Source organism: Aotus nancymaae, unplaced genomic scaffold (genome assembly GCF_030222135.1).
Source record: "Aotus nancymaae isolate 86718 unplaced genomic scaffold, 86718_ANA_hifiasm-v0.15.2.pri h1tg000029l, whole genome shotgun sequence".
Lineage (NCBI taxonomy): Eukaryota > Metazoa > Chordata > Mammalia > Primates > Aotidae > Aotus > Aotus nancymaae.
Genome location: NW_026988442.1, coordinates 63,077,046 through 63,102,588, shown reverse-complemented (window position 1 = coordinate 63,102,588; position 25,543 = coordinate 63,077,046). Strand labels below are relative to the sequence as shown.

General features: G+C 43.3%; 1 protein-coding gene across 1 annotated transcript in view; it reads left to right on the top strand.

Moving 5' to 3' along the window:
• The window catches only part of KIF5C (kinesin family member 5C), a 153,490-nt gene that overhangs the window by 31,304 nt on the left and 96,643 nt on the right, over window positions 1-25,543 (top strand). Inside the window, exon 2 of the mRNA XM_021668895.2 lies at window positions 18,347-18,437. Coding sequence (XP_021524570.1) covers window positions 18,347-18,437 — 91 coding nt within the window. The remainder of the gene's footprint in view (window positions 1-18,346; window positions 18,438-25,543) is intronic.

Genomic DNA, 25,543 nt, shown 5'->3' with positions numbered 1-25,543 from the left:
GAAATTATTGCAGGGATGAGAGGGGCAGATGCTTGGAGAGGGTGATAAAGGGATGGTAGAGGAGAGGCATTGGTTTGCTGAGGGGACAGCTGTGGAGGCCTTTGCTGCTTCCCATTTAGCAAAAAGACTGGCATAATGAGGAATGAAAGGAAGGATGCTGGGAACATGTGCTCCTTGGTAAAGCTTAGTGTGCAGTGATGGCACAGTGAGTTGAGGTAGAAGCAAGGTGGATGGCAAGATTTTTGTTTTTAAGGATAGCACACATGTAATCGTGCTTTTAGCTAATGGAGGAGGCATGTGAGAAGGGAGAGATGGAGCCAGGGTCAAGGAGTGGGAGGATGGTATATTAGTCTGTTTTCACCCTGCTGAAAAAGACGTACCCAAGACTGAGTAATTTAAGAAAAAGAGGTTTAATGGACTCACAATTCACGTGGCTAGGGAGGCCATGCAGTCATGGTGGAAGGTGAAATGCACATCTTACATGGTGGCAGTCCAAAAAAGCGAGCTTGTACAGGAAAACTCCTCTTTATAAACCCATCAGATCTCGTGAGACTTATTCACTGTCATGAGAACAGCAAGGGAAAGACACACCCCATGATTCAGTTACCTCACACAGGGTCCCCCATGACATGTAGGAATTATGGGAGCTACAATTCAAGATGAGATTTGGGTGGGAACACAGCCAAACCATATCAGAAGGGTTTACCTAGGAGGGAAGGGAGGGAGAGTGAGACTTTCTTGGGGCCAGAGGGAAAGAAGGGAGGTAGAGGAAAGGGAAGGGAAGCTGCCTCTTCTCTTGCCAGTAAATTCAGCAAGTACATTGTAGCCAGTTCTTGATGTCTAAATAATTCAAAAGTAAAAGAGGGTGAAGCCCAAGTATGAGTTCCTGGAGGGAACCAGGCTGTGAAAGTGGAGACCGAGGAATCTCAGGAAATACTGACTCATTGATCACATGGAAGCCCTGTGGGAGGGAGATGCCACAGTTCAGTTGGCATCTAGGTAACTGACATGCTTTACTGGAGGATGGGCTTGGAGCTTAGGGCCTAACAGTGCTGGAAAACTGAGAAGGAGGATATGGTGGCTCACACCTGTAATCGCAATTAAGGTGGGAGTATTGCTGGAGCCCAAGGGTTTAAGACCAGCCCGGGCAACGTAGTGAGAACCCCATCTCTAAAAATGAAATAAAATAAAATAAAAATAATTAGGTTAGACATGGTGGTACACATCTGTAATCCCAGCACTTTGGGAGGCTGAGGTGGGAGGATTGCTTGAGCTCAGGAGTTCGAGACCAGCCTGGGAAACATGATGAAACCCCATCTCTACAAAAAATACAAAAATGACCTTGGTGTGGTTGTGCATGCCTGTAGTCCCAGCTCCTTGCTGGGACTGAAGTGGGAGGCTCGCTTGAACCCAGGGGACTGAGGCTGCAGTAAGCCGAGATCACAACACTGCACTCCAGCCTGGGTGACAGAATGAGACCCTGCCTCAAAAAAAAATTAATTAAATTAAATTTAAATTAAAATAACTAGCTGGGTGTGGAGGTATGTGTCTGTAGCTCTAGCTACTTAGGATGCTGAAGCAGAAGGATCACTTGAGTCCAGAAGTTTGAGACTGCAGTGAACTGTGATCATTCCAATGCACTCCAGCCTGGGCGACATTTATCCCATCTCTAAAAAAAGAAAGAAAAAGAAAAACTGAAAAGGACAATGAAGGTGGCAGCTGCTTTTCAGACCCATATGGAAGGATTGGTCCAATGTCCCATTTTGTTCCCTCTGCTGCTGTCTTGTGAAGCTTCTTTAATTAAAGAAGCACTGTAGATAGAGCTGTCCCGACAGTGGCTGACTGGCCATGTGGGGAGAAGTGGAGTCACCTCCATCTGTGTCACAAGGACCACCTCCTCGAGGATATGGCCCGTGAAGGACAGCCTGCAGTTGCTTCACCTCTTCATTGTGAAGGATGTGGGCTCCAGACGCAGTGGCATTAATGTGTGGATTTATGGCCATGGAAAGGGCCCAGCTCACTGCATGACCGGCAGCAAGCTTTGCGCATTAACCTAGGAGGCTGAGATCTCTTCCGATCTAGCTCCCTGTATCCGTATGTCCCTTAGGTTTTATTCCGGGGTATATTGGATCATGGCACATATGGGAGCAGAGCCATTTGCGACAAATCTAATCTAGGGAGAAAAGGGAAGTCATTTTCAGTGTATGGCTCCAGGCCCAGTGCTTCCTGACCTCAAATCCAGCCTGTGGGCGTCAGGGGAAGAGTGGGAAGGAGGAGGTGAGGAGATAGCATGTCTGAGCAGCTGACTGATGTGGAGCCAGCCTTTGTGGCCAAGGTGGCCCTGAAGGAGGAAGGTGAGGGGCAGGGAAGATCGAGTACCTACGTGTCCCTGACTCCTGCCTGACTGTGGCTCAGGGGCAAAGTGATTAGCAACCTGGGACATACATCCACTGGGGCCGCCCAGCAAGCTGTCCAGAGTAAAAGCAATTCCCAGTCATTGGGGTCATCTGGATATCTATGTTAGAGACTGCAGTCTGGGCATCCCCTCTTGGAGTCCTCTGGCTGTTCCTGTCTCAAATCTGTCCAGCCACTCAGTGGCTTTTGCTGCTATTTATGTGAAAAGTTTTGGCTAGCCTGGATTTTCTTTTGTTTCAGCATTGCTCAGAATCACTAATGTGGAATTAATCTGGAAAAGGCATCCTAATCTTTACCAGAGTTGAAAGTAGACCTTTCTAGGCAGCTCGTATGATTACTGTTAGAATCATGGTCAACATGCATTTTCCAAAGAAATGTATCAGAGACAGACTAGGTAGGGAAGTCCTGCCTCCTTCCCAGCAAGATCCCACTGTCTGCACATTCTTTATCTCTGTCTTCACCAGCCAGGCTGAAGATGGAAGCCTTTTCGTCTACCATCTGGGAAGATGGAGAACAGCTGTCTCCATTTATTTAAAAAATATCCCGATTATGCTTTAATTAATCACTCTCAAAGATTCCTCTCCTCCAGACAAAATTAAGCTAGGTTCATCCACTCTGTTGTTCATTTCTAACCCTTTGGTCACCTTAAGGCCCACCCTGACCTTACTGTAATAGGAGAGGGGTTATGAACATGGGCTCTTGTTCTATCCCACACTTACTGGGTGGCCTTGTACAAGTCATGTAGCCACTCTAGCCTCAGTTTCTCCGGTATTACCTACACCACAGGGTCATCTGAGGATTCATGAGACAATTTCTCTAGCATGCTCCCCATCATACCCGCTTTTAGCAGCCAGTAAATACTCTCTGTTACTCTCATTCCCCACTTTGCACTTGGAATCAGTCATAACTGTTTCGTGAGGTACTGATTAGCACTGCTAATAGTCTGAATGCTTGCTTAAAATAGAAAAGAGTTACTTTGTATGAGACTTCGCATTTTTTAAAGCTGATTCTTTTTATTTTTAAATTAGACATCATTCTTATAGAATAATAAGATGGAATGATTCTGTGATGTTATCTACATGGTGAAGCCACTATGACAAGAAAGCAGTGAAGTCCCTGAAAATATCAGCCAAATTTCACCTGAACATAATTATAGAGCTTTAAAGTACCCAGAAGAGAAAAACCACTTCCTTCCCTGCTTCCTTGCCTCTCCCATTAGACCCTGAGCCCTTGGGCCTTGGGCAGTGCGTCCTTTCCACTATTGGCTTCCTAGAATCTCAGAGATTGCCTGACACAGGGAGCATTAATAATTATATGTTACATAAATAAAGGTATTTTTATGTACAGAATTTTTTTTTTTAAGTGGCAGAGCTTGAAGTCAAGGGTAGAACTCAGAAAAATTTTAGCAGTGGGTGTGATCAACTCATGGTCATTCAGCACGAGCTGCTGTGAAGCTTGCTTTTGACACCGTGACGTCTCTTTAGATTTCATAGGTGGTGTGGTTGAAGGAGCTCGGGTATTGGAGTGAGGCAGACTGGGGCTTGACTATGGATCTGCCACTTGCCAGTTGAGTGACACTGGAGAATTGACATGTTCTCCCTGTCATATGGGTGGAGAATTGGATAGCACCAGTGGCATGGGATTTTTGTGGGGATGAAACGTTGTTGACATGAGGTGCCCCTGGGTTCTCTCTCTGCCTTGATTTCTGGATTATGTGGATGACTCCACAGTTGGCATGCTCAGACTTGGAGGTTGAAGGAAGACAGGCAATCTCTGAAGAGTGTTTTGAGAATAAGAGTGAATGGTCCTTCCTGGTCTGCTCAGCATTGATGTTGGGCTGGCTTCAGTAAGTGATGGGTGGTCTGTGACTCAACATGGAGGCCAGTGCATCAGACTCATGGACATTTGCAAGAGCTTATTATGTGGATCTTTGTCATTCATGTTTGTTCCTTGGACCCACCTCCCAACTCTACTCCAAATCCACCTTATACTTTCCATCTTCATTGCCCACTCCTTCTTCCAGGCTGTCCTGTGTCTTTCTGGGCTTTACAACAGCCTCCTCACTGGTGTTCATGTTCGTTCTACCTCATGTTGCCTCCCAAGCACCACATCTTCACAGAGCAGCCAAAACAGAAACTAGATCAGGCCATTCCTTTGCTTCAAGGTATGTGACAGATGTACATGCTACAGGGCTTTCCAGCTCTGGGCTCTGCCTGGCTCTTCTCCCATCACCTCATCGTACCATTCTGTTCCTTGTTCTCTTCAAATATGTCAGCCCATTTTCCAACAGACCACATGCTTTTCAGCTCAAGGGTTCACACTTTTGATCACCTCTATCTGCAGCATCCTACCCCTGCTCTCCCATGGCCGGCAAGCCTCCAGGCTTCTGCTCTGAGGTGCCATCCTTGGAGCCATCCTCTCCGACCCGCATATCACCACATTCAGAGGAGTCATCTTTGTTTTGATCTGTTGTTTATTGCTTGTCTCGCTCCACTCCCTCAGAATGAAAGCTTCATGAAGACAAGGAAACTTGTGTCTCATCCCTGCTGGGTTCCCAATGTTTTAGAACGGTACCCGGCATGTGGAAGATTCTCAGTCAATATCTGTTGAATAAAAAAGCAAGAAGAGAAACCCCAAATCTGTAAGACTGTAAGGAAGATGTTTAGTTGTGTGGGGCAGAGGGCTGATTATGCCAGTGCTCATGAGGATGTGGTAATTAATGCTGAGCAGAATCTGAAAGAGAGCTCTCAGCACTCCGGTGGCTATAAGAAGGAAAATAATGTTTCTCTGCTCGCAGGAGATGGGAATCACCTCTGTTGCAGAAATGTTAGATTTTGGTTGATCTAGGAGAATTGGATCTCTGCAGTTAAGAATCTGTAATGGTGGGAAATGATGAGCCCTGAAATCATACCCTCCTGCCGCTCCTGCTCACAGGTGTGCGACTGTTACGTATTGTCTCTGAACTGATTTCTCCATCTGTAAAATGGGTGTAATAATGCTAACCTTGAGTTCTGCTGTGGCGATTCATGGGAGTCTATGCCTGGCACATGGACCTGTTCAATAAATGGCAGCTTTAATTTTGGAGTAAAATTAAAAAAATTCTATTAGTTCAAAATATGATATCAAAAATCCAATTTAATTGAACAGCTATTAATTTAAGCACTTTTAATAATTATCACAAATGCTGCAGGGAATCCAAAGATGGGTAAGATAGAAAACATGTCCTTAAATAACTAAAAATCTATAAAAGGGTAAGATAAGTTATAATGTTAATAACATACGTGCAATTTGTAATTTGCAATCTGTAAAGTGATTTTTTATGCCTTTTATTATTTGGTTCTCACAACTACCATGTGAAGCCAATGTAGTACGGGCTTTGTGACCCTGTGCAAGCCTTGGACATCTCATGGAACCTGATCTTGTCACTTGTACAATGAAGAGTGGTAATTACATTAAAGAATAGTTGTCAGCTACCTATATTATACCCCAGGTAAAACGTAGAGTCTAGCATACGAGAGTCAGTTGAATATATTAGTCCTTGCTCACCCCAGTCTCTAACTCTGGATCCTGCTTTCTTTCCATGACATGGTGCTTTCAGATGAATGGGTAGTGTTTTGACAGATAACATGGTCAAATCATTGAGATGGCATTCCAGTTAGAGGGAATCGTCAGAACAGTGAGGTCCAGTAGGGAAGGACATTCCTGTGCGGATTGGTAGGTCCCCTGTTTTGGAAGGCGTCTCACTAGGGGGATAATATACCATAGGGTATCCTAGCAAGCTCTTTTAGTTGCTGGGCCAAAGGCATATGGATTTGGCAAAGGATGTAGAACACATTGGAGAAAAGAAAGACAAGTGGATCACGTAAAGGGCCTTTGCACAAGTCTAGGCAAAAAGTGGTAAGAATAGTTGAGATGCAAAATGAGATAGATCAAAGAAATGAATGACCACTCTGTGGCAACTGATTGGGTGACGGTGGTGAGGGGCAACTGTGGGAGAGAGGGCTCTGAGCTCTTTATCCTGGATGACTGGGGCTAGTGAAAGAAAGAGGTAGAGGAGAAGGAGGAGGAGAAGAAAGGCAGTAAGCTCTCCTTTCAGTATATATTGTTTAAGGTACTTGGGACATCTAGTTGGAAGTTTTAATTAGACAGTTAACAAAATGGGTTTGGGGCTCAGAGTTCAGGATGGACTTTGTTCGTCTTCTGCATACAGCATGTGGCTAAAACTACAGGAGTGTTTGTGCCCTTCCATGCGACAAAGTAGGGAAGCGGAGGGTGCAAAAGAGAAGAGAAGAGGCCCAGTGAGAGATCTGGAGACAGTCTTACATTTGGAATTAGAGGGAAGGAGAAAAAGAAACATTGGCAGTGACAGAAAAAGAAGTGGTCAAAGAGGAAGGAAGCTGAGCCAGAGCATGCAGCATCCAGGGAGACAGCAGAGCAGAGTGTTCACAAGGCTGGGCTAGTGCACATTCTACACTTGTGAATATTGAGGATATTGCATACCATCAGAGTGTCTTAGAATTGAAGATTAAGAGGCTATGGAGCCCTTTAAGAAGGCAGATGAATGAGAGCAAAAATTAAGTGGCAGGATGTGATGGGAGGGGTAAGAAAGCAGAGGAATGAGAAGAACAACCTTCCAAGTAGTTTGATGGAGAAAGAGGCCAGAACTGGGGCAGTAGTTTGAGGGAAGACAAAGACAAAAATTAAGAGAATAAGAAAACATAAGCACGCTTTAAGTTACAAGTAAGGAGCCTGTGAGGAGGGAGACATTGGAAGGAAAACTTGGATGAACACAGGGCTCCCTTCTTAAGGGAGAGGGTGCCAGTAAGTGGCCCTTCAGTACCTGAGCCTGGGTATATATTACACAATTATTACCCTAGATTGCTGAGCAAAAGCTGCTTGGGATACTGGGCTTAAACTGTTATCTGCTGGCGCATCCTAGGCTGGTTGTGGAGGAGATGACATTTGCCTCTGGTGCCATCTCCCTCGTCACACTGATTTTCCCTGCTTGGCTCCTTCCTCCTGCCCCTCCCTCTTTTCTCCCTATCCCCACTTCACTGCTTAGAAATGAACAATTGGTTTATCTTGGTTCTATTAACTAATGAATCTGATAAGCTAATTGCTGCTCCTGGCAGAAGACTAGAGGGCTAATTTATCAAAATTAGCCTTCTGGAACCATAGTCTTCTTTTAAAAGATATCGAATCCATTAATAGTTCAAATGGTGGAATTTCACATCAGGAAGCAGGGGCAGAGGTTGGTAGAAGGAAGTGTTGGGAGAGTTTGCTCTTCAAATTCCACTTGTGTGTGGCCACCTGTCTCTTCCAATACCTAAGTGTTGAAAAATATGGTTCCCCATCCTCTAACTAAAATTAGAAATCTTTTAAAAGATGCAATGCTTGTATGTCAACTACACTTAAAACTACTTTTTAAAGATTTTTGGCTTATAAAATTGTGGCTGAATTCAGCAACAAAAAAATTTTAAAGAGAAAATTGTATGTGTGTATATATGTTGGGAGTCAGGGTCTTGCTCTGTGGCCCAGGCTGGGGTGCAGTGGTATGATCATAGCTCTCTGAAGCCTCAAATTGTTGGGCTCACATGATCCTCTCACCACGGCCTCCTGACTAGCTGGGACTGACAAGTGTGTGCCACCACAACTGGCTAAGTTTTAAAAAATTTTTATAGAGATGGGGTCTTGCCATGTTGCCTAGGCTGATCTCAAATTCCTGGTCTCAAGTGATCATCCCACCACAGGCTCCCGAAGTGCTGGGATTACAAGTGTGAGCTACTGCGCCTGGCCTGTATATATGTTTTAGTGCCTCAAGTACTTCATCTGCCAATTGGACAATCCACCATTGCTACTGTGGGTCTAATGTCCCTTTTCCTATGTGACAACTGAGATGAGGCACCCTGGGATGCATGAGCCTTGTGTAGCCCAAGTTCAGATGCTACATCTAGGTATAGTTGACTATTAAAGACCTATTTGGAGTTTGCATCCAGCAGCTCTCATTTATAGTGCTAGTGCACTGTGATTGAATGGGAGTGGCTTGTTAAATACCCATTGTGACATAGACATCCTGAACTTAACGACTATTGCTGGTTTTGGTTAATGTAATTATTCTCTTTTGTGGGCCATTTTCCTTGTAATTTATGGGAGTTATTTTATCCATAATACGTAGAAGCAAGCCATTGCACTCTAGGTTGTATTGCGTTATGTTCCAAACCCAAATGTGTGGAATTCTTAGAAAATCTATAGTTGAGGGAAGAGTTACAAGATGCAATATGGTGTTATGGGTAGAAGGCTTGGCTGGGAACCAGAAATTCTGGATCCCAGTCTCAGCTCAAAGTTTTGCCTTCCACATGGCCATGGGAAGTTATTCTCCATTCCCAGAAAGTGAAGTTGATATTCTTGTCTCACTCCCAAAATCATGAGGAACAATGTAACTGAGGGACCTTAACTTATTATAAAAGTAAAATTGCTGTTCAGTACGTGGGATAATTATAATTACTTAAGCTGTTTCTGAGGAGTGAAAAAAAGTTAATAAATGTTAATTCTATTGGCAATAAATATTTGCAGTGTTTTTCAGAAGCCTGTGTATGCACCATACTTCACTAAGTGACGGTCTGGGAAAAAAATTTTGTTATTGATTTTCTAACTAAAGGGAAGAGAACTTTACATGTGTTACCACGTGTCCCTGTGTTGGCAGCACCATCGTGAGACTCAGTGTAACTGGAAGAGGTTTGTCGAGTGGCAGTTTGACCGGATGGCGATGGTACAGTGCTGTGCCAGGAAGCCCCACCAGGGCAATGTGCCCCAGAGAGAGAAGGCTCAGTGCTATCCTTGTCATCTTCCACCTGGCACAGGAGATCCTCCATTCTACCTTCTGTGAAATGGCTTTTTCACCTCCCATCAGAGAGGTTTGATTTTTTTTTTCAGACTTGGCTTGGCAGAAAACTAGCTCTGCTGAAATAACCATGGCAGCAATTTCTGCTCCTTTCTCTGAGTGCAGAGAACATGGAGCTCTCTCCTGTTTACAGTTTACCTTCTCTCGGGCTGTAGGTCAAGGCAGAGCCATTCTGATGGGAAAATCACAGCATTCCTGTATTGCTCATTATCGTGATAGCTTGTTAGAGATAGAACGATCCGATCTTTCGCTTTACAGAGAGGAAGAGGCTTAGAAAATATAGGTAAATTGATGAAGGTTTCAAAGCAGGTGAGGGGCCAGTTTCTGGACTGGAACCAGTTGCCTGATGTTTCCTTCTGCCCCCTGCAGGTGAGGGCACACAGCACTCAAAGGCGGAAGAGCGCGGGGGTGGGAGAGAAAGGAGTTCATTGTATTTTGATCTGAAATGAAAAACACATACACATAAGAGCCTTATTTTTGAGGATCAGGTTCCATTATTCTCTTTAACAGAAGTAACAGTTCTGTCTTCATTACGCCTGTTAGCCAGGCAGTGATTCTGAGTTTCTTCATTATCGCTTGGGCAGTTTGCCTTCTCAGAATGTTCTTTTGTAGCTGTCTGCGATCTTGACAGTGCCTGTGTGTCCACACAGTGGGAATTTTGGCAGAAAGGAAAGAATTCTAGCCTGGTTTCCTGCAGAAAGGCTTATAAGATTCATTCTTGTGTGTTGCCTTTGTTCATTCTTGATACGTGAAGTGGTTGGCATTGCCTTGGCAACTCCATTAGAAGCCAGTGACCGCTTTGTGGACATTTGTTTCATTGCAGATTCTCCTGGAAGCAGCCTTGGCTTTGGCCAGAACTGGCACCAGCTGCTTTCCTTGGGGCACAGAGCCAGTGTGGGGAGAGGGAGGGGAATGTCCAGGCCAGGTCTGGCTTAGCGTTTATACCCCCAGTGACGGCATCATCCCACTGTAGACGGAGCAGGCAGTGGAGTGGAGAGGAGAATGGGGAGCTGGAGTAGAGGCTTCTGCTGACTGGAGAAATCAGCATGGCCTTAGGGTCTCCCTGTGAGGCTGCCAATGCAAATGAGTAGACCCTGGAGAGGGTATAACCGTGATGGGGAAGAGCTGGTGGTCACTGCCAGGTATGGGAAGTTTTGCCCCAATGTGCAAAGTGGGGACTTCCTGCCTTGGCAATTTGCAGGCCCGCTTCAGATAAATGGGAAGGTAGGAAATGGGGTAAAGAGGTACAGTGGTTTAGAAAGACAGACTGACTTCAGGACTGCTAAAATCTTGGTGGGGAGTAAGAATGGTGGGAAATATGTGAAGTTTCTGACACACTGGAGAAATACAGCTTGCACCTCCTGTATCACACACCATTTGAGGGTGGCAGTCTCCTCTGTCCTCCCTGGGGCCCATCTGGCAGGTATTAGTCATCATTATGACCAACAGACATCTACTGAGCGCCTTCCCTGCACCATTATCTATGAGGTGCTCTGCTAGGCTAGGCCCTTCAAGAGCCTTTGATGCTTCTAGAATTGTGTCAGTTAGAAACTGGCAATTCCCTGGGTGAATGTGGCCCTGCGGGACCATTGCTTGGCAAGTGACCAGCAAGCATCCTTTTATGAAGGAAAAGGTATATCCCCCTTCCGGGATAGTGTCCCAAAGCCCCAGCTTGTTGACTTTTAGCAAGAATTTCAATTCCACTCAATCCGTTGGCTGAGCACCAACCAAATGTGATGGCTTTAGATTTCACAAGTCCAGATCTCTTAGGACCTACTGAATGAAAGACCCTTTGGGAACAAAATGTCTTGAATTTTGCCTTACTTGGGGCTACCCCAAAAGTAGACCCTGAGGCAAGGATGGAAGTATAGGTTTCTTTGGGAGATGATCTAGGAAAGGCTGATGAAGAGTGAAGTGAGGCAGGGAAGTGAAGGACCCATATACAGTGCGCCATCACGTGAGTTCCCACTGGGGGTAACGGGAGCCTCAGCCCACTGGGAAAGGCTGGGCGCCAGTTTGGAATACATGCTGCAGAGTCACCTCTGTAGTACCACCCCAGGACATGGGAGTTAAAGCATTGACCCCCACCAACTCCTAATAGCCATTGCCTAAGAACTGCTGGGGTTAGTACCCACACAGTTCCTTTGGCCTGTTGTAGGTGACTAAGAGGGCTCCAGCAGCAAGAAGAGCCTTTAGGCAGAGGGATGCAGGAGCTGACCATGGGAGGTTAGACTGGCCTGCATGGAAGTGGTGGAGATTGAGAGGACAGTCAGGCCCCTGACAGCATCTGCTGCACGTCTGCCATTGATATTTTCACAGAAGTTTCCAGAGTCTTCAAAGCTGTAACCAGTAAAACTAGAGAGTGTAAAAGTGCCTGTACTAGACATGGCTCCTCACCTTTCCTGAATAGACTTTATGATTGAACGTTGACATTTTGTTTATTTAATTTAATTTAATTTTTTTTTTTTTTGAGACAGAGTCTTGCTCTGTCACCCAGGCTGGAGTGCAGTGGTGCGATCTTGGCTCACTGCAACCTCCACCTACCAGGTTCAAGCAATTCCCTGCCTCAGCCTCCCGAGTAGCTGGAACTACAGGTGCGTGCCACCATGCCCAGCTAATTTTTGTATTTTTAGTAGAGACGGGGTTTCACCATCTTGACCACGCTGGTCTTGAACTTCTGACCTTATGATCCACCTGCCTTGGCCTCTCAAAGTGCTGGGATTACAGGTGTGAGCCACCACCCTTGACCTGAAATTTTGTTTATTTTTAAAGAGTGCCAAGGATGGCCTTAAAACAGGGTAAATTTTGCTGGGGCTCTTAGAAATTAAATGGCCCCTGTGTACTGTGGAGCTGAGCTCGGAAGTCATAGGCTTGGGGGTCTGGAGGGGCCCAAGATGTGATTTGGCACTTAGGTATCATGAGGGTAGCAGGATGCCAAGTTCCTGAGTTGGTACATTGTGAATGATTGTCACTTTTTTATTTCACTTCATTTAGGGATAACTGCTTGGTAAGTTTAGCATAATGCAAATGCCTGATGTAAATTGGTCACCAACCTTTTTTTTTTTTTTTAACAGAAATACACTGACCACATCTTGAGCAACAACTCTATTCATTGAATTAGTTAATTTTGTATTTGAAAATAATTTGAAATTGATAGGGAGGAAAGCCGGGGGAGAAAGGACCAGAAATTCAGGCTTATTTTTTCCTTGGTGTTTGGAGAGAGCAAGTGATTTTAAAGTGGAACTTCTAGAGCACTGGATAGGGAGCCAGGAGGTCTGGATGTGAGGCATACATCTGCTGCCTACCTAGCTGGCTGCATGCACACCATCTACCCTCTCCTGATCTCACTTTATTTGTAAGACATGATGTTGGGTTGAAATGACCTGGAAGGACCTTTTGGCTCTGAAAAATTCTAGAATTTTAAAAATAATTTCAACTTTCCATAGCAAGCCTTGCATCTGTCTTTCCCTAGCTTCTGATTGGCCTTTGTCTGTTTTTAATTCCTTCTGTTGAAAAGAATGCTTGCCATTGCATGCCCTCTGCTTCCTCCCCACCCCTGTCTCCAGTCAGGCCTTCTTCCCAGATCATCAGTTTTTCTTTCCTCAGTGGTTTCATGTCAGCACTAGTTTCATGATAAATACTTTCTTGACTGCTGCAGGCTACTGTGGGGGGTCTCTGTCTTTTGTTACCTCATAATCACTTTGCTTCTGTCTTTCATATTAGTCTTAGCACGTGCTATTTTGGATATCTCCTGCTTTTCTGGCAAATCATAAGCTTTTCAGGAAAACAGCACTTCGTAAAGGAAGAACACTTGAAGTAAGGGCCTGGCAGTTATTTCCCCAAAGTAATAGAGCAGATAATACTGCTTGACCTTAGTTTTCCAGTTTGTGAAATGGGGATAATAATATCATACATAGCTCATAGAGTTCTTATGAGAATTAAATGTGCTAGAGTGTTAAAGGGTGTTGGTCATCATAGTTGGTGATGGTATTGGTGACAGTGTTAAGGTGGCAGCACAGGCTGAAAGAATTTGTCATTTCTGTACTTTCAGGAATGAAGTCATGTAAGCACCTTGAACACGGAGTTAATTATCGTTCTCCGTAATCAGTTCCTCTTCTGAATATAGTACTCCTCAGTGTCAGAAGGTAATTCCACAAAATGAGTTTAAATCTCTCTGGGAAATTTTAGCCTTTTTTTGTTTCTTTCTTTTTTGATAAAGAGAGAAGAAAAATGATTCAAATCATTGGCAACCTTATGCCACAACTGGTGATCAGTCTTAGAGCTTGTTATTGGATTACTTCTTAATGATCTCTTCTTGGGGATAATTAATTTCACTTTCCTTAACATCCCTCCTGGTGCCCATCTTTGAAAAGTTAATATGAGTCTTTTGCTTTCTGTTGTCTCCCAGAATAATATTCATTTCAGGCTGGGAAACAGTTGTTGGGTAATGGGTCAAATGTATTAATAGGCAGGCCATATGGTTCCCAGACACCTTGCATTCAACAACTTGATAGAGTTCTGGTGGTATGATTTTGTAAAGTTTTAACTATAAAAGTGTCAGAACCATCTGCTGTTATTTTTCGTATGTGATCCTGGTAAGTTATTAATTTTAGTTATACTGCTCCTATGTAATTAGCACTGTTCTCTACATGCAGGGTTCATGGCAAAGCTTGTATACTTTATTTTCAGTAGTAATGTATGTGAAATGTGTGTGTCTCATCCACATTTCCTTCATAAATTGAAGCAGGTTTGCCTATATGGGTTAGGACTTGAAATTTATATGGCTTCTGTTTTAGCTGGTAAAATGCTGTAATTGTAGTGGATAATTAGATTGGTTGATAATTAGTCAGATATTAATTACTATGAAGCAAATTACATAGGATAATGTAATAGAGAGTGATGCCTGGGTGGGGGTGGGGCTCCTAGAATCATGAAAGCCTTCAGGGAAGGAGAAATTTGAGTTGAGTTCTAAAGAGTAGTGATAAAAAGATAGGAAAATGAAGATCTGCCATGAGATAATTCTAAGGGAAAGGAAGAGTTAAGAGCAAAGGCTCTGAACTGGGGAATAAACATGGTACAGAGAAAAGTCCATGGGGCCACACTGTAGTGAGAGGGAGGATGATGCAGGCAGCTGAGGCAAAGAGGGTCTAATCTGAGAATAATAGGAGCCTTTGGAAGGTTTTAGGCAAGGAATTGATACCTGATTTACAGTTTTAGGAAGCTCACTTTAGCTTCTAAGTGGAAACTGGATTGTTAGGAGCAAGAATTAAGGACGGGAGACCAGTCAGGTGGTGACAGCTGTTGTGTAGAAGAGACTGATGGAGAAATGATGGACTAAATTTGTGTGGTATAGGTGGTGAGAAGTGATAGGATTTGGGATATACTTTGGATATGGAATCTATGGGACATATTGAACGGTTCTTAGGTTTTCAGTCTGAGTAACTAGGTGATTGGTGGTACAATTCTTACTCAGATACGAAGGGCTTGATGGCTCTTTTTTAGCTGGTTAAGTTTGAGATGGCTCATGGACACCTAAATGAAAATGTCTAGAGGACATGTGAATCTGGATGTTAGAAGAGAGATGAAGGCTGAAATACTCATTTAAATTACATGAAACTCAAGAGTGTAGACAGAAAGGAGGCAGAAGTCTGGGTCTTGAATACACCACCATTTAGAAGTTTGAAAGAAACACCAGCAAAGGACACTGATGGAGGTAGCCAGAGAGGTTGGAGAGAACCATGTACTGCATAGACACTTGGAAAGGAATAGTGCCTCCAGAAAGAGTGACTGGTGACCTCATCATTAGGTTTCACGTCTTAGTACCCAGAATCTGCATTAAATGTCTTTTGAAAAGTATATTCTGTAGCTGTAAACTCAGCGATGACTAGAGCAAGTTGGGCCCAGTTCATGCCTGCAGAAACCTTTAGCCATGGTGGAATCAAAAATGGAGAATCTTGCCTCCTTGGGGGATATGGAGGAAGGGTCTTTGTTCAAGTCTCAATCAGGATTTGTGAGATTTTCATACCACTACTAAAGCAGCAAAGAGTAATTAGTGGTTTTTTAAAATGACAATTATATATACAGCTGGTACAGCTATGCCACAAGTCAGTCCTTTGAAAATATTCAGTAATTAAATTCTGATCAATCTCTTTCAAGACTTTAAGGTTGACCTAAATAAAAGCCTATAACTAACTTAGTGCAAGACAGGACACATAAAAATATTTACATTTTTAACTACATAACGTGTTAATCAAAACAAGATATCTCATAGCAAATCATTTTCTAAATTTTATCTTTTCTTGGTATCAATCATAATGACTTGAAGGCAACTTCTGTTTGGGAGTTAACTTTAGATTATGAAGAATCACTGTATTATTTGTCATTTGATAAATTGTATTATTTAAATGAGGAATGGAGATTTCTTGCTCGCTACTTCTCTTAAAGTGAAAGCATAATGCATTCTAATAAACGTTTTAAACAGAAGGGCAAAACTGAGGAGTCCTTTTTTTTTGTACCATGTGCCATAATTTAATAGGTCATTTTGTCTGCTGTATTAAGTATATTTTCTCTAAAACCCAAAGCAGGATCAAGCTGTAAACAAGATGCTTTATTTTGGTGATTCTCATTGTTTGGATAAATGGTGGATTTGTTTTAAATTAAGCAAAGCTACATTTTTATTCCAGAAAGTTCAACGGATGACAAATACTTGATGCAAACTCTGCAAATATTTATTCATACCTTTTACCTTTGAGCATCACACACATTTGAGCATCAAATCAAATCCCAAGACCCCACACCTGGGGAAATCTCTTGATTTACTGCACAGAGGGCTCCCTTTGTCTTGGAAGCCTCAACCCAGTTAAAGCATCACTTATGCGTGAGAAAGAAAACACAGAATTCTTTTGGGCACAAAGCAATAATATCTTTCTAATATCTTTTACCTTACTGACATTTAGTTGAATTTTACAAATAGATAAAGCTTAGTAAGAATGTACTAAGCTGATAGTTGGCAATAGACTATGGTGAGGAACAGTCTATTGGTTATTCAACCGAATCTTTGATTCACTGACTGAAGGAAACTTACTGCGAACAAAACATCAGAAAACAAATTCTTTCTATAATTTTAGCAGAATGACTGGTTCTGCAGCTTTACATCAAAACAAAGTTTTATAGTACCTGAAAATTCTCCGTTTCTCTAAGATCTAAGTGGAAGTAACTTACTTACCTGGTTGGTGCTATCCAGTTTTCAAAGACTAAAGCTTAAGGCATAGGATTTTACCTCCAGTCCAGCTCTACTCAAGTAATAAATGAGTAGAACATTAAACCATTCTGACAGCTGTGTACTTGCTTTGTGTGAAGGTTATAGGATGTAACAAGCCTTGCTCTTGGATCCCTCATGAGCAATTATCTCTTCAAGGAGTCCCACTGTCCTCGGGTGCTTCCTAGTGTCCAGAGCCACACATAGGAGGTGCAGAGGGGGAGAAAAGGAGGCTCTCGGCTCTCTTCTTTCCTCCCTTTTCATCTCCTGCCCTCCCCTCTGCCATGTGGGGGACATGAAAATGAAGGGCCTCCTGAGTGAGTCCAGTTGTGGAAGAGGGTGAGCATGGTTGCTCCTTGCCTAGGTGGTGGTGGTAGAGAAGAGGTGCCCTCAGGATGGGTTCCCCCAGGGAAGAGGCTGTGTCTGTCCCACCTGCCACCTCCCCAGTGCTCAGTACTGTGCCTGGCACCTTAATGCCGGGTAACTCCTTATTGAGCATAGAGTGATAGGGTGTCAGGGCTCATATAGTGTGCAGTACAGTTTCTTCCCTTCCCCTCTACTAGTTATTTCATTGAAACACACATTTGAGCATCAGATCAAATCCCAAGACCCCACACCTGGGAAAATCTCTTGATTTACTGTACAGAGGGCTCCCTCTGTCTGGGAAGCCTCAACTCAATTAAAGCATCACTTATGTATGAGAAAGAAAACACAAGAATGTTTTTGGACACAAAGCAATAATATCTTCCTAATAAGAGCAGCTACTTATATCTGTTTGTACCATCTTCCCATTGACTAATATTTAAGCACATCACCTTGGCTACCTGTGCCCTGCATGAACTGGCTCCTGATTTTTTTGCCCTCTAGTTCCTTGAACACACTAGGCCCTTTGCTGTCTGCTGGGCTCCTGCCTGGGATGTGCTTTTATAGCTCTTCAGGAGCCTCCATCTTCCTGATCCTGTAAAGATCTGCTTTAGTGGTCCTTCTTCAGCAGGCTTTCCAAATTGCCCTCTCTAGCATTCCCTCTCTCCCACTGTTTTATGCCTAGGCGTTTTGCATTTTCCTATGTGTTTGCTTTCTTGCTTATGAGCTATCTGCCTAACTTAATTGAATGATTCACAAGAGCAGGACCATTTTGTGATTTTTTTTTTTCAGCATCTAACCCAGTGCCAGGCTCTGTGTAAGTGCTTAATAAATATTCGTTTGAATGAATCAATGAGTCTCAGCCTACCCTTCATTTAAAACATAGTTAAATTTTGGCTGGGTGCGGTGGCTCACGCCTGTATCCCAGCACTTTGGGAGGCCAAGGTGGATGGATCACCTGAGGTCAGGAGTTCGAGACCAGCCTGACCAACATGGAGAAACCCCGTCTCTACTAAAAAAACAAAAAAATTAGCCAGGCCTGGTGGTGCATGCCTATAATCCCAGCTTCTTGGGAGGCTGAGGCAGGAGAATTGCTTGAACCCAGGAGCCGAGATTGCACCATTGCACTCCAGCCTGGGCAACAAGAGCAAAACTCTGTCTAAAAAAAATAAAAGTAGTTAAATTTTAACTTTTTAAAAATCTCAGATTCTAAACATACAGTGTACATACACACAATGTATGTGTCGTTTAAACTATAAAAATTCCCTACCCTTGGTAATGAACTGCCTTGAAGAATAGGGTTGGTGATTTAGTGCCTATAGCCTAAACTACTAGTGTTTGCGCTTTTTTATTCCTACACTTCTAATGTGTTTTTTCCACCCTGTCTTTCCTTTGTCTTTCTTTTTTAGCAAGGGAAGCCATATGTCTTCGACAGAGTGCTACCTCCCAACACGACCCAAGAGCAGGTTTACAATGCATGTGCGAAGCAAATTGTCAAAGGTAAGTGCTATTTCTTTATTTCCTCCTGGGTCATTCAGAGTAATTGAAAACATTAAGCGATATTTGAAGCCTAAGAATAAATGTGCCTTGACTGTAAGCAGAGGCCTGCTAATTGGAAACACTGAATTCTATAGCCTCGGTTCTAGCCCTGATTTGTTACGATGTCAGGCAAATTAGTTAATCTCTCTATTCCCCCTTTTCAAGGATTTTTAAAAAATTTCTTTTGCCACCTTTTAAATTTTGTCACCCAAAAGCTTAAAAGCAAGGTAAGCTGTGTTCACACTATTTCTGTAATAATTTTAAAATACTGCTGCAGGTATGGAACTCCTTTTTCCTTTGAAGGCGAAAATATATATTCCTGATGCTCCAGTTGTACATCTTTGCTTGATTTATTCTGTACATCTGTCTCCCTTTTACTAATATCTCTCAGCAAGAAGCCTTAAATATGGAAAATTTTTGCCGTTTAGAAATTTTCTAGTGTCATAAAATCACATTACTGTGTTGGTTATTGAGCTGGTCTTGCTACTCAGCATTCCTTAATTACGCTTTCTCCTAACCCACTTTCTTTCCTTTTTTTTTTTTTTTTTTTACTTTGTTTTATTTCTCCTAACCCACTTTCAACCAGCCCACCCAGATCCTGACATTTGTTCCTCCAAACAGGTAGCCTCAAGCCTACATTTACGTCTTAGAGATCAGTCATTTTCTCTAGGACTGGCGTTGGCCCTGGAGGATTTGTGTCAAAATAGCAGCAGGGAGATGAAGCAATTTACACATTGCTCTACCTTGCCCTTTCAAATCAGGGGCAGGTTGGAGCTTGCATTGGCAGGCTTGCCATCTGGACAGAGCTGGGGGGCATCTCCTGCTACTTTGCTTTTCATCATCAAATCCTTGCCTTCAAATGGAAATGCTACAATTGTGCTTTCAAATGTCTTGATGCTGCCCCCTGTATAGGCAGCTCTGGATTTAAAAAGCAAGAAGTAAAAACAAAACCAAAAAAAACCCATCATGACTCTTTGGATCTACTTGTTTTTAGAAGCTGACTAACCTAAGTATTTGAAATTCATGAAAATCAGCTCTGGGTGCATCTGTTCGATTAATTCTGACCCTGGACACCTGTGTGGGAGACGCATGTCAGCATGTAATGTTCCTTGCTGAGGTAGATAGTTATTCACGTTCTTGCTGCAGACATCAATTAATTTTGAAGGTCTTCACAGTGAGATTATTATAGAAACCCAATGAGAAAAAAAAAAATGCCTGAATTTGAGCTCTTTCTGAATAGTATGAACCTATATCGGGTGGTAATTTTTATCTTCTCTCTACTTTTACTCTTCTGCTTCTCTTTCTATATAAACATGTTTCCTCTGTTTTTGCAGCATATCTTTCTTGGTTTTCTCCTACTCAGCCCTGCTTTCTCTCTATTATTGGACTCATTCATATATTTTTTTATTAAAGTAAGATTAATCGCATCTGTGCCAGAATTTCTTTCTTTTTCTCTCCCCTTTCATTATCACAAACAAACAGTATTTGCCACACGCTGTGCTAAACATGAGGGGCATATAAATACATCCTGTCCTCTTTAAGCTGACATAATTGGAAATGGATGCACTCTGTTAAAAAAAAATCCTGTGATTAACAAACTATAATAATACTCTTTGAGTCTTTATTCACTAAAGAAGCTTGGTTCTCTTTCAATGTTTGGATTTCTCTACAGTATGAAATGTCAGAAATGGGCAGGTCTTGTGATGATACAGCCTAACTCTGGATAACTTGAGACCAAATATATGGTCTCAAGCTACAAAGAAAACCATCTAGTAGAATAAAATTAGACCCTAACATGATATGATAAACAGACATTTCTAGACTACCATAAATATGTATGATCATATTTATTTGGTAGCAATAATGAGTGCCTTATTCTCCCTTAAAAAGGAATTATTAGGGAATGATGAACGTCTGATTGAACTTTTAAAAATATCCTCTGAGGCTAGTGTGAGAATTGGCCATGTATTTATTTCATAATCAGTAAGCTAAAACACAGAGATGTAAGAAAGAACTCCTTGGAATAGATGACCAAGTACAGCTGAGGTATCTCTTGCCACGAGAAACCCTATTTAAATCAAGATTGGGAGGTGGTGCTGTGGAGCCCTTTTTTTCTAGAGGCCAATAATTAAATCAGATGACTTCTGAAGGTGCCATAGTCCCATGATTCCTGATAATGGGTAGACTAAGAAGCTTTCCTTTCAAGCGCATCTAAACTTTTAATGATTTGGCGCATCTGGGAGGCTCCATTTAACTCGATGGCTTTATTCTCTCTCTGGTTTTTCATTCCCTACCACTTTACTGGGTTAAAAAAATTTTTAAATGTTTGTTTGTAGAGTCCTGGCATTGCTCATGCTCCCATCTTTGTCTGGTGTGTGTTTTTCAAAATGTTGCTTAAAAAAGCCTGTAGAATTCTTCATTTCTTCTAGAAGAGCTTGTAGGCTTTGTGACTACCAGCACAATAAATGAGAAGCCTAGGAATAAAAAACCATGGTAACTGGATGCTATTATCGAAGTACTGTAACTATGTTCCAGCCTACAGAAGCCACGCCAATCATTTGCCTTCCAAATTAACTAGATATGGATGATCCAGATGCTAGAGAAGGGGATTTCTTGTTTTCCAGTTCTGATTCCTTTAAACTTCATTTACTTGTTTCTTTTCATCATTCATTTATGTAAGTAGTATTAAGTACTTACCATGGGGTAAGCACTGCTGGGACTGGAGTCACCATGCTATGTAAGACTGTCTGCAAGGAGCTTTGAGTACAGGAAGAGACAAATGTGTCCAAAATCATCACACACATAGGCATTATGTGCTTAAGAAAGGGTGTATGCAAAATACCAGAGAAACACAGGAGAATTCACTTGTATTGATTTTGGTTAGGAGAGGGAATGGAGAATTAAAGGTTTCTCTGAAAGGTTGGGTCCTGAGGACTACAGAATATAGCAGGCTTGTACAAGCAGAGGGGATCACAAAAGCATAAAGATACAAATTCTGCTTGGGCAACTTGGAGCGGCACAGGGTGCAGAATGGCATTATGGGAGATGAGGCTGGGAAAGTTAGGCTGGAGTGATTTGATGGAAATGGATGGACTTTATCCTGCAGACAATGTGGACCCAATGAAGAGTTTTAAGCTTAGGATGATATCAGATCTGTTTTGTTATTATACATGACTCTGAAGAAGAAAAATATTTTTAGCTGTGATTTATCAGGAACTCTCTATGTACTTAACATATGTTGTTGCATTTTAAATCATAACAACTTTCTGAAGGGTGAGCATTATTTTCCTCATTGTACAGAAGAGGAATTTGAGGCTCAGAGAAGTGAAGTAGCTTGGCCAGTTGGTTTGGGGGCCATGGACTGGGACTCAAGCCTGGGTTTGTTGGACTGACTGATATTCTTCTGCACTCCCCTGTCCCCCTTTCCTGGTGGGCACAGAGCAAGCATTTGATGACAATTATGTTATGAGTGGTTCCTGTTCTGTCAGGCCATATGGGCTATTAACTAAGCTTTGCAAAAGACAGGGCTACGAATGGTGTGGGAGGAGGGTAGAGAATAGGGGACAGGGATGGTGGCTTCTGCACCTTGTGGTGGACCTGGTGGCCTGCCAATGATGAGGTGCGTTTCCATTCTGAAGATGCAGCGTGTCCTTGCCTGGGCACAGTGACTGCCTTTCAGGCTGGCTGGCCAGCATGGGGGCTGGCCTCGAGTGGTCTGCAGAACCGCCTTTGTATCCTCTGGTCATGACCTACTTGAGTGGTTTGGTGACTGGTGAAGATGGCCTGTCAGCCACCATCCCCAGAAACCCTAGTGTCCCCGACAGCCCCCCATGCCTCCTTAGGACTACTGATGCGTAGGTGTGATCACATCTTCCCCAAATTCTAATCTGATAATGGCATTAACTCTTTTGCTTTAGCAAGACCTGGATTCAGAACTGAGCAAATGGGAGGCAAGGAGCATTTTAAGTATCTACTGCTATCCTTCCTCCTCCCCTGGGAGAGGAGAAGGCTCTGGGCATCTGCGGTGGAAACTGCTTCTGGGGTTCATGTGGCTGCGGGATGGACAAGCGCTGTGGCCTGGGGTGCTGCGGGCTATGCGGTGCCAGTGGAAGTCACATCACACCAGGCACCAACACAAAGAAACATTCTGTCTGCGGAGCGCGGCCGGCATGTGGAAACAGTCATTGTTCCTGCAGAGACTCTAAAACAAATGCATTCCGTGGGCCCAGGAGCGGGCACTGGACGTGATGAAAGTGGCTTTTGTGGGCGCTTCTGTAGGAGTCGGGTGGGGGGCGGCGTGGGCCCCGCAGTGCTGAGCGCGGGCCTGGCCTTTCCCGTGACGGCTCCCCCGCTGCCTGTGGTCGCGATGGCCACCGAAACGCGCTGGGCTCCTGCTCCACATCCCCCGCCGCCTCCCTTCACCACCAAATCAAAACATAGACTGAACAAACAAACAACAAATAGAAAACAAGCCCCCAAAACCCAGTTTCGAAGAAACTAGAGAACGCTGGCTTCAAAGAGCCTTTTCGTTTAAACGACCTTCTAGTGCAGCAGGCAGCCGATAGAGGGCGACGTCGGCTCCCTTCAACCTGCGGGAGGTTCTCCAGCAGCCATGAGCTGTAACGTGACTGTAAATACTTCAGGGCCGAGGGGACTTTGTTCTAGTGGGGTTTTATATGTTATCCTTTTCTTACAAAAAAAAAGAAGGTGAAAAAATGTGCTCAGTGACGAAATGGCAGCAAGAAACAGATTCTCCAAGTATAGTCTCGCGCGCTCCTCACTCAGCTCCTTAGTCCAAAACGATGAGCTCTCGTTTTCAGGTGCTTGGCCCAGTCCCTACTGGCAGGAGTTACGTGAGCAGTGATGGACTAAGAGTGAGTGGGATTGTGCCTTCTGTTTAGTGATGGACTCAGAGGGGTGGATGAGATCTGGAAGGCCTCAGGTGTGGCCCAATTCAGGAGGAAGAAGCTGAGCTCTGAGCTGAGTTTCCTTGGCTGTGGCGGGTTGCTCACAGCCGCCTCCCTGGGGCCTCTTGCGTGGGAACAATAGCACTTGCAGGGCAGCTGGCAGCGGTCAGGATGGCTGGACCCTGGCCCTGGCAACCTCAGTGCTGTTCTAACACCTGGGCCAGTGGGTTCCAGAGTGTATCATACACAGAGGCTTAAGACAAAGTGTTTTCTTTTTCTTTCTTTCTTTTTTTTTGTAGAGGGGATGCTTAATTTCTAATAAATGGTAATTTTGAATAAAAGCAAACTTTAATATTGTGATGTAGCCAGCCTTCCAATAGGCTGGAGTTGCTTGTGTTATGAATATGGCATTTTAAAGTTTGACCTAAGGGTAGGACCTTGTTCCTTTGGGTCCCTCCAAGCATATCATATTCATGTTAGTGTAAATGTGCTCTGTCTGCTCTGGCCTGAGGAATCTTTTCTTTGAGTAAGTTGGCATTTTTGTGAAAAATGAAGCTTGAACCTTCAAACCTTACACTGACTGCTTCAAGTTGTGCTTCCTACTGTTAGCAGGGGAACCATTAGCCGAAGTCTGATACTTGTGAACGTTCTCTCTCTCACCCTCCTCTCCCCTAACCCCCAATATATCTTGATACAAACTCTTGAGGGCTGCTAGAATTAAAAAAAAAATCCTGCCACTTAATTTTTCTTTTCTTAGCTTCCTCAAAGAAAATATTGCTTTCTGTTCTTATCCCAGTTCAACAACCTCAGATCAGTCAAATGTATATTTAAATTTTTTTAAAAAAATGTAACAAATCAGGCCGGGCACGGTGGCTCATACCTGTAATCCCAGCACTTTGGGAGGCCGAGGCAGGAGAATCACTATGTCAGGAGTTCGAGACCAGCCTGACCAACATGGTGAAACCCCATCTCAACTAAAAATACAAAAGTTAACCAGACAAGGTGGTACGTGTCTGTAATCCCAGCTACTTAGGAGGCTGAGCAGGAGAATCGCTAGAAGCCGGGAGGCAGAGGTTGCAGTGATCCTGCCACTGAACTCCGACAGAGCAAGACTTGTCTCAAAAAAAAAAAAACAAAAAACAAAAAGGAACAAATCAGAATTGATATTAGACTAAGAAAAAAATTCAAAAAAGCAAACCCAACAAAGCAAAACAAAAACAAACCAGCATGATAACATTCAGAGCGTCCCCCCGAACCATATCCCCAAAAGAAAAAATCTATTTAGAGCCTGAAGTAGATGGAGCTGATTTTCTGGCTTGGTTTTTCACATGATCCTGAATAGGTCACCTCAGTGTGGGGCCCTTCTCCCTGCCTCCATACCTTGTGCAAATAGACTTCCTCCCCTTATACGGAATGGAGGATCAAGGATATTAATGATGCATTGTTCCTTTTTCAGTGATATTTGTGAGGATGAAGGAGGAAAGCAGGAGGGAAATGAGTGCTAAATATATTTTAATCACCTCTGCTGCTTTGAACGAATTCCCACAGATAATCTTCAGCTCTTCAGCAAAAAGCAGCCTCCACCCTCAAGCCTCCCCTTGTCCCTGTGTGATGTGGCACCGACCTGCAGTGTGGAGGGGTTTGCACAGTGCTCTCATTGTGTAATTAAAAGAAATTCCTGATGCTGATGGGCCTGGGCTGGCTTGTTAGCACTGTCGGTGCAAACACAGAGACATTAAATAAGTGAGGGCCCAGCTAGTTTCTGGGCTGATTGGATTCTCACTGTGAGGCTCCGTTTATAGAGGGCCCTTTTCCTCCCTCACCTCTGGACTGAAGGAGCTCTGGTGGGGCTTTCAGAAGAAACCTCCCCAAAGAACTAGTCTGGGCCAGCATTTAAACTGACCCACATTAAATCTTCAGGAAAGAAATTCTATTCTTCATCTCACTCAGAAACTTAGGGCATAAGAATAATGTTTTTTTTTTCCCCCAACTAATCTCAAGGGATCAACTTACAGAAGAAAACTCAAATATCCTTCTACTAAAAAAGCTTTCTGCTCTATGTCTCTGTCTTCATTTTGATGCCATTGAGAGAAAGTGTGTCTGCCTCCTCCTTCATTAATATATTCTGTGAAATGTGAGTCTATTTCTTTCTATTTGTAG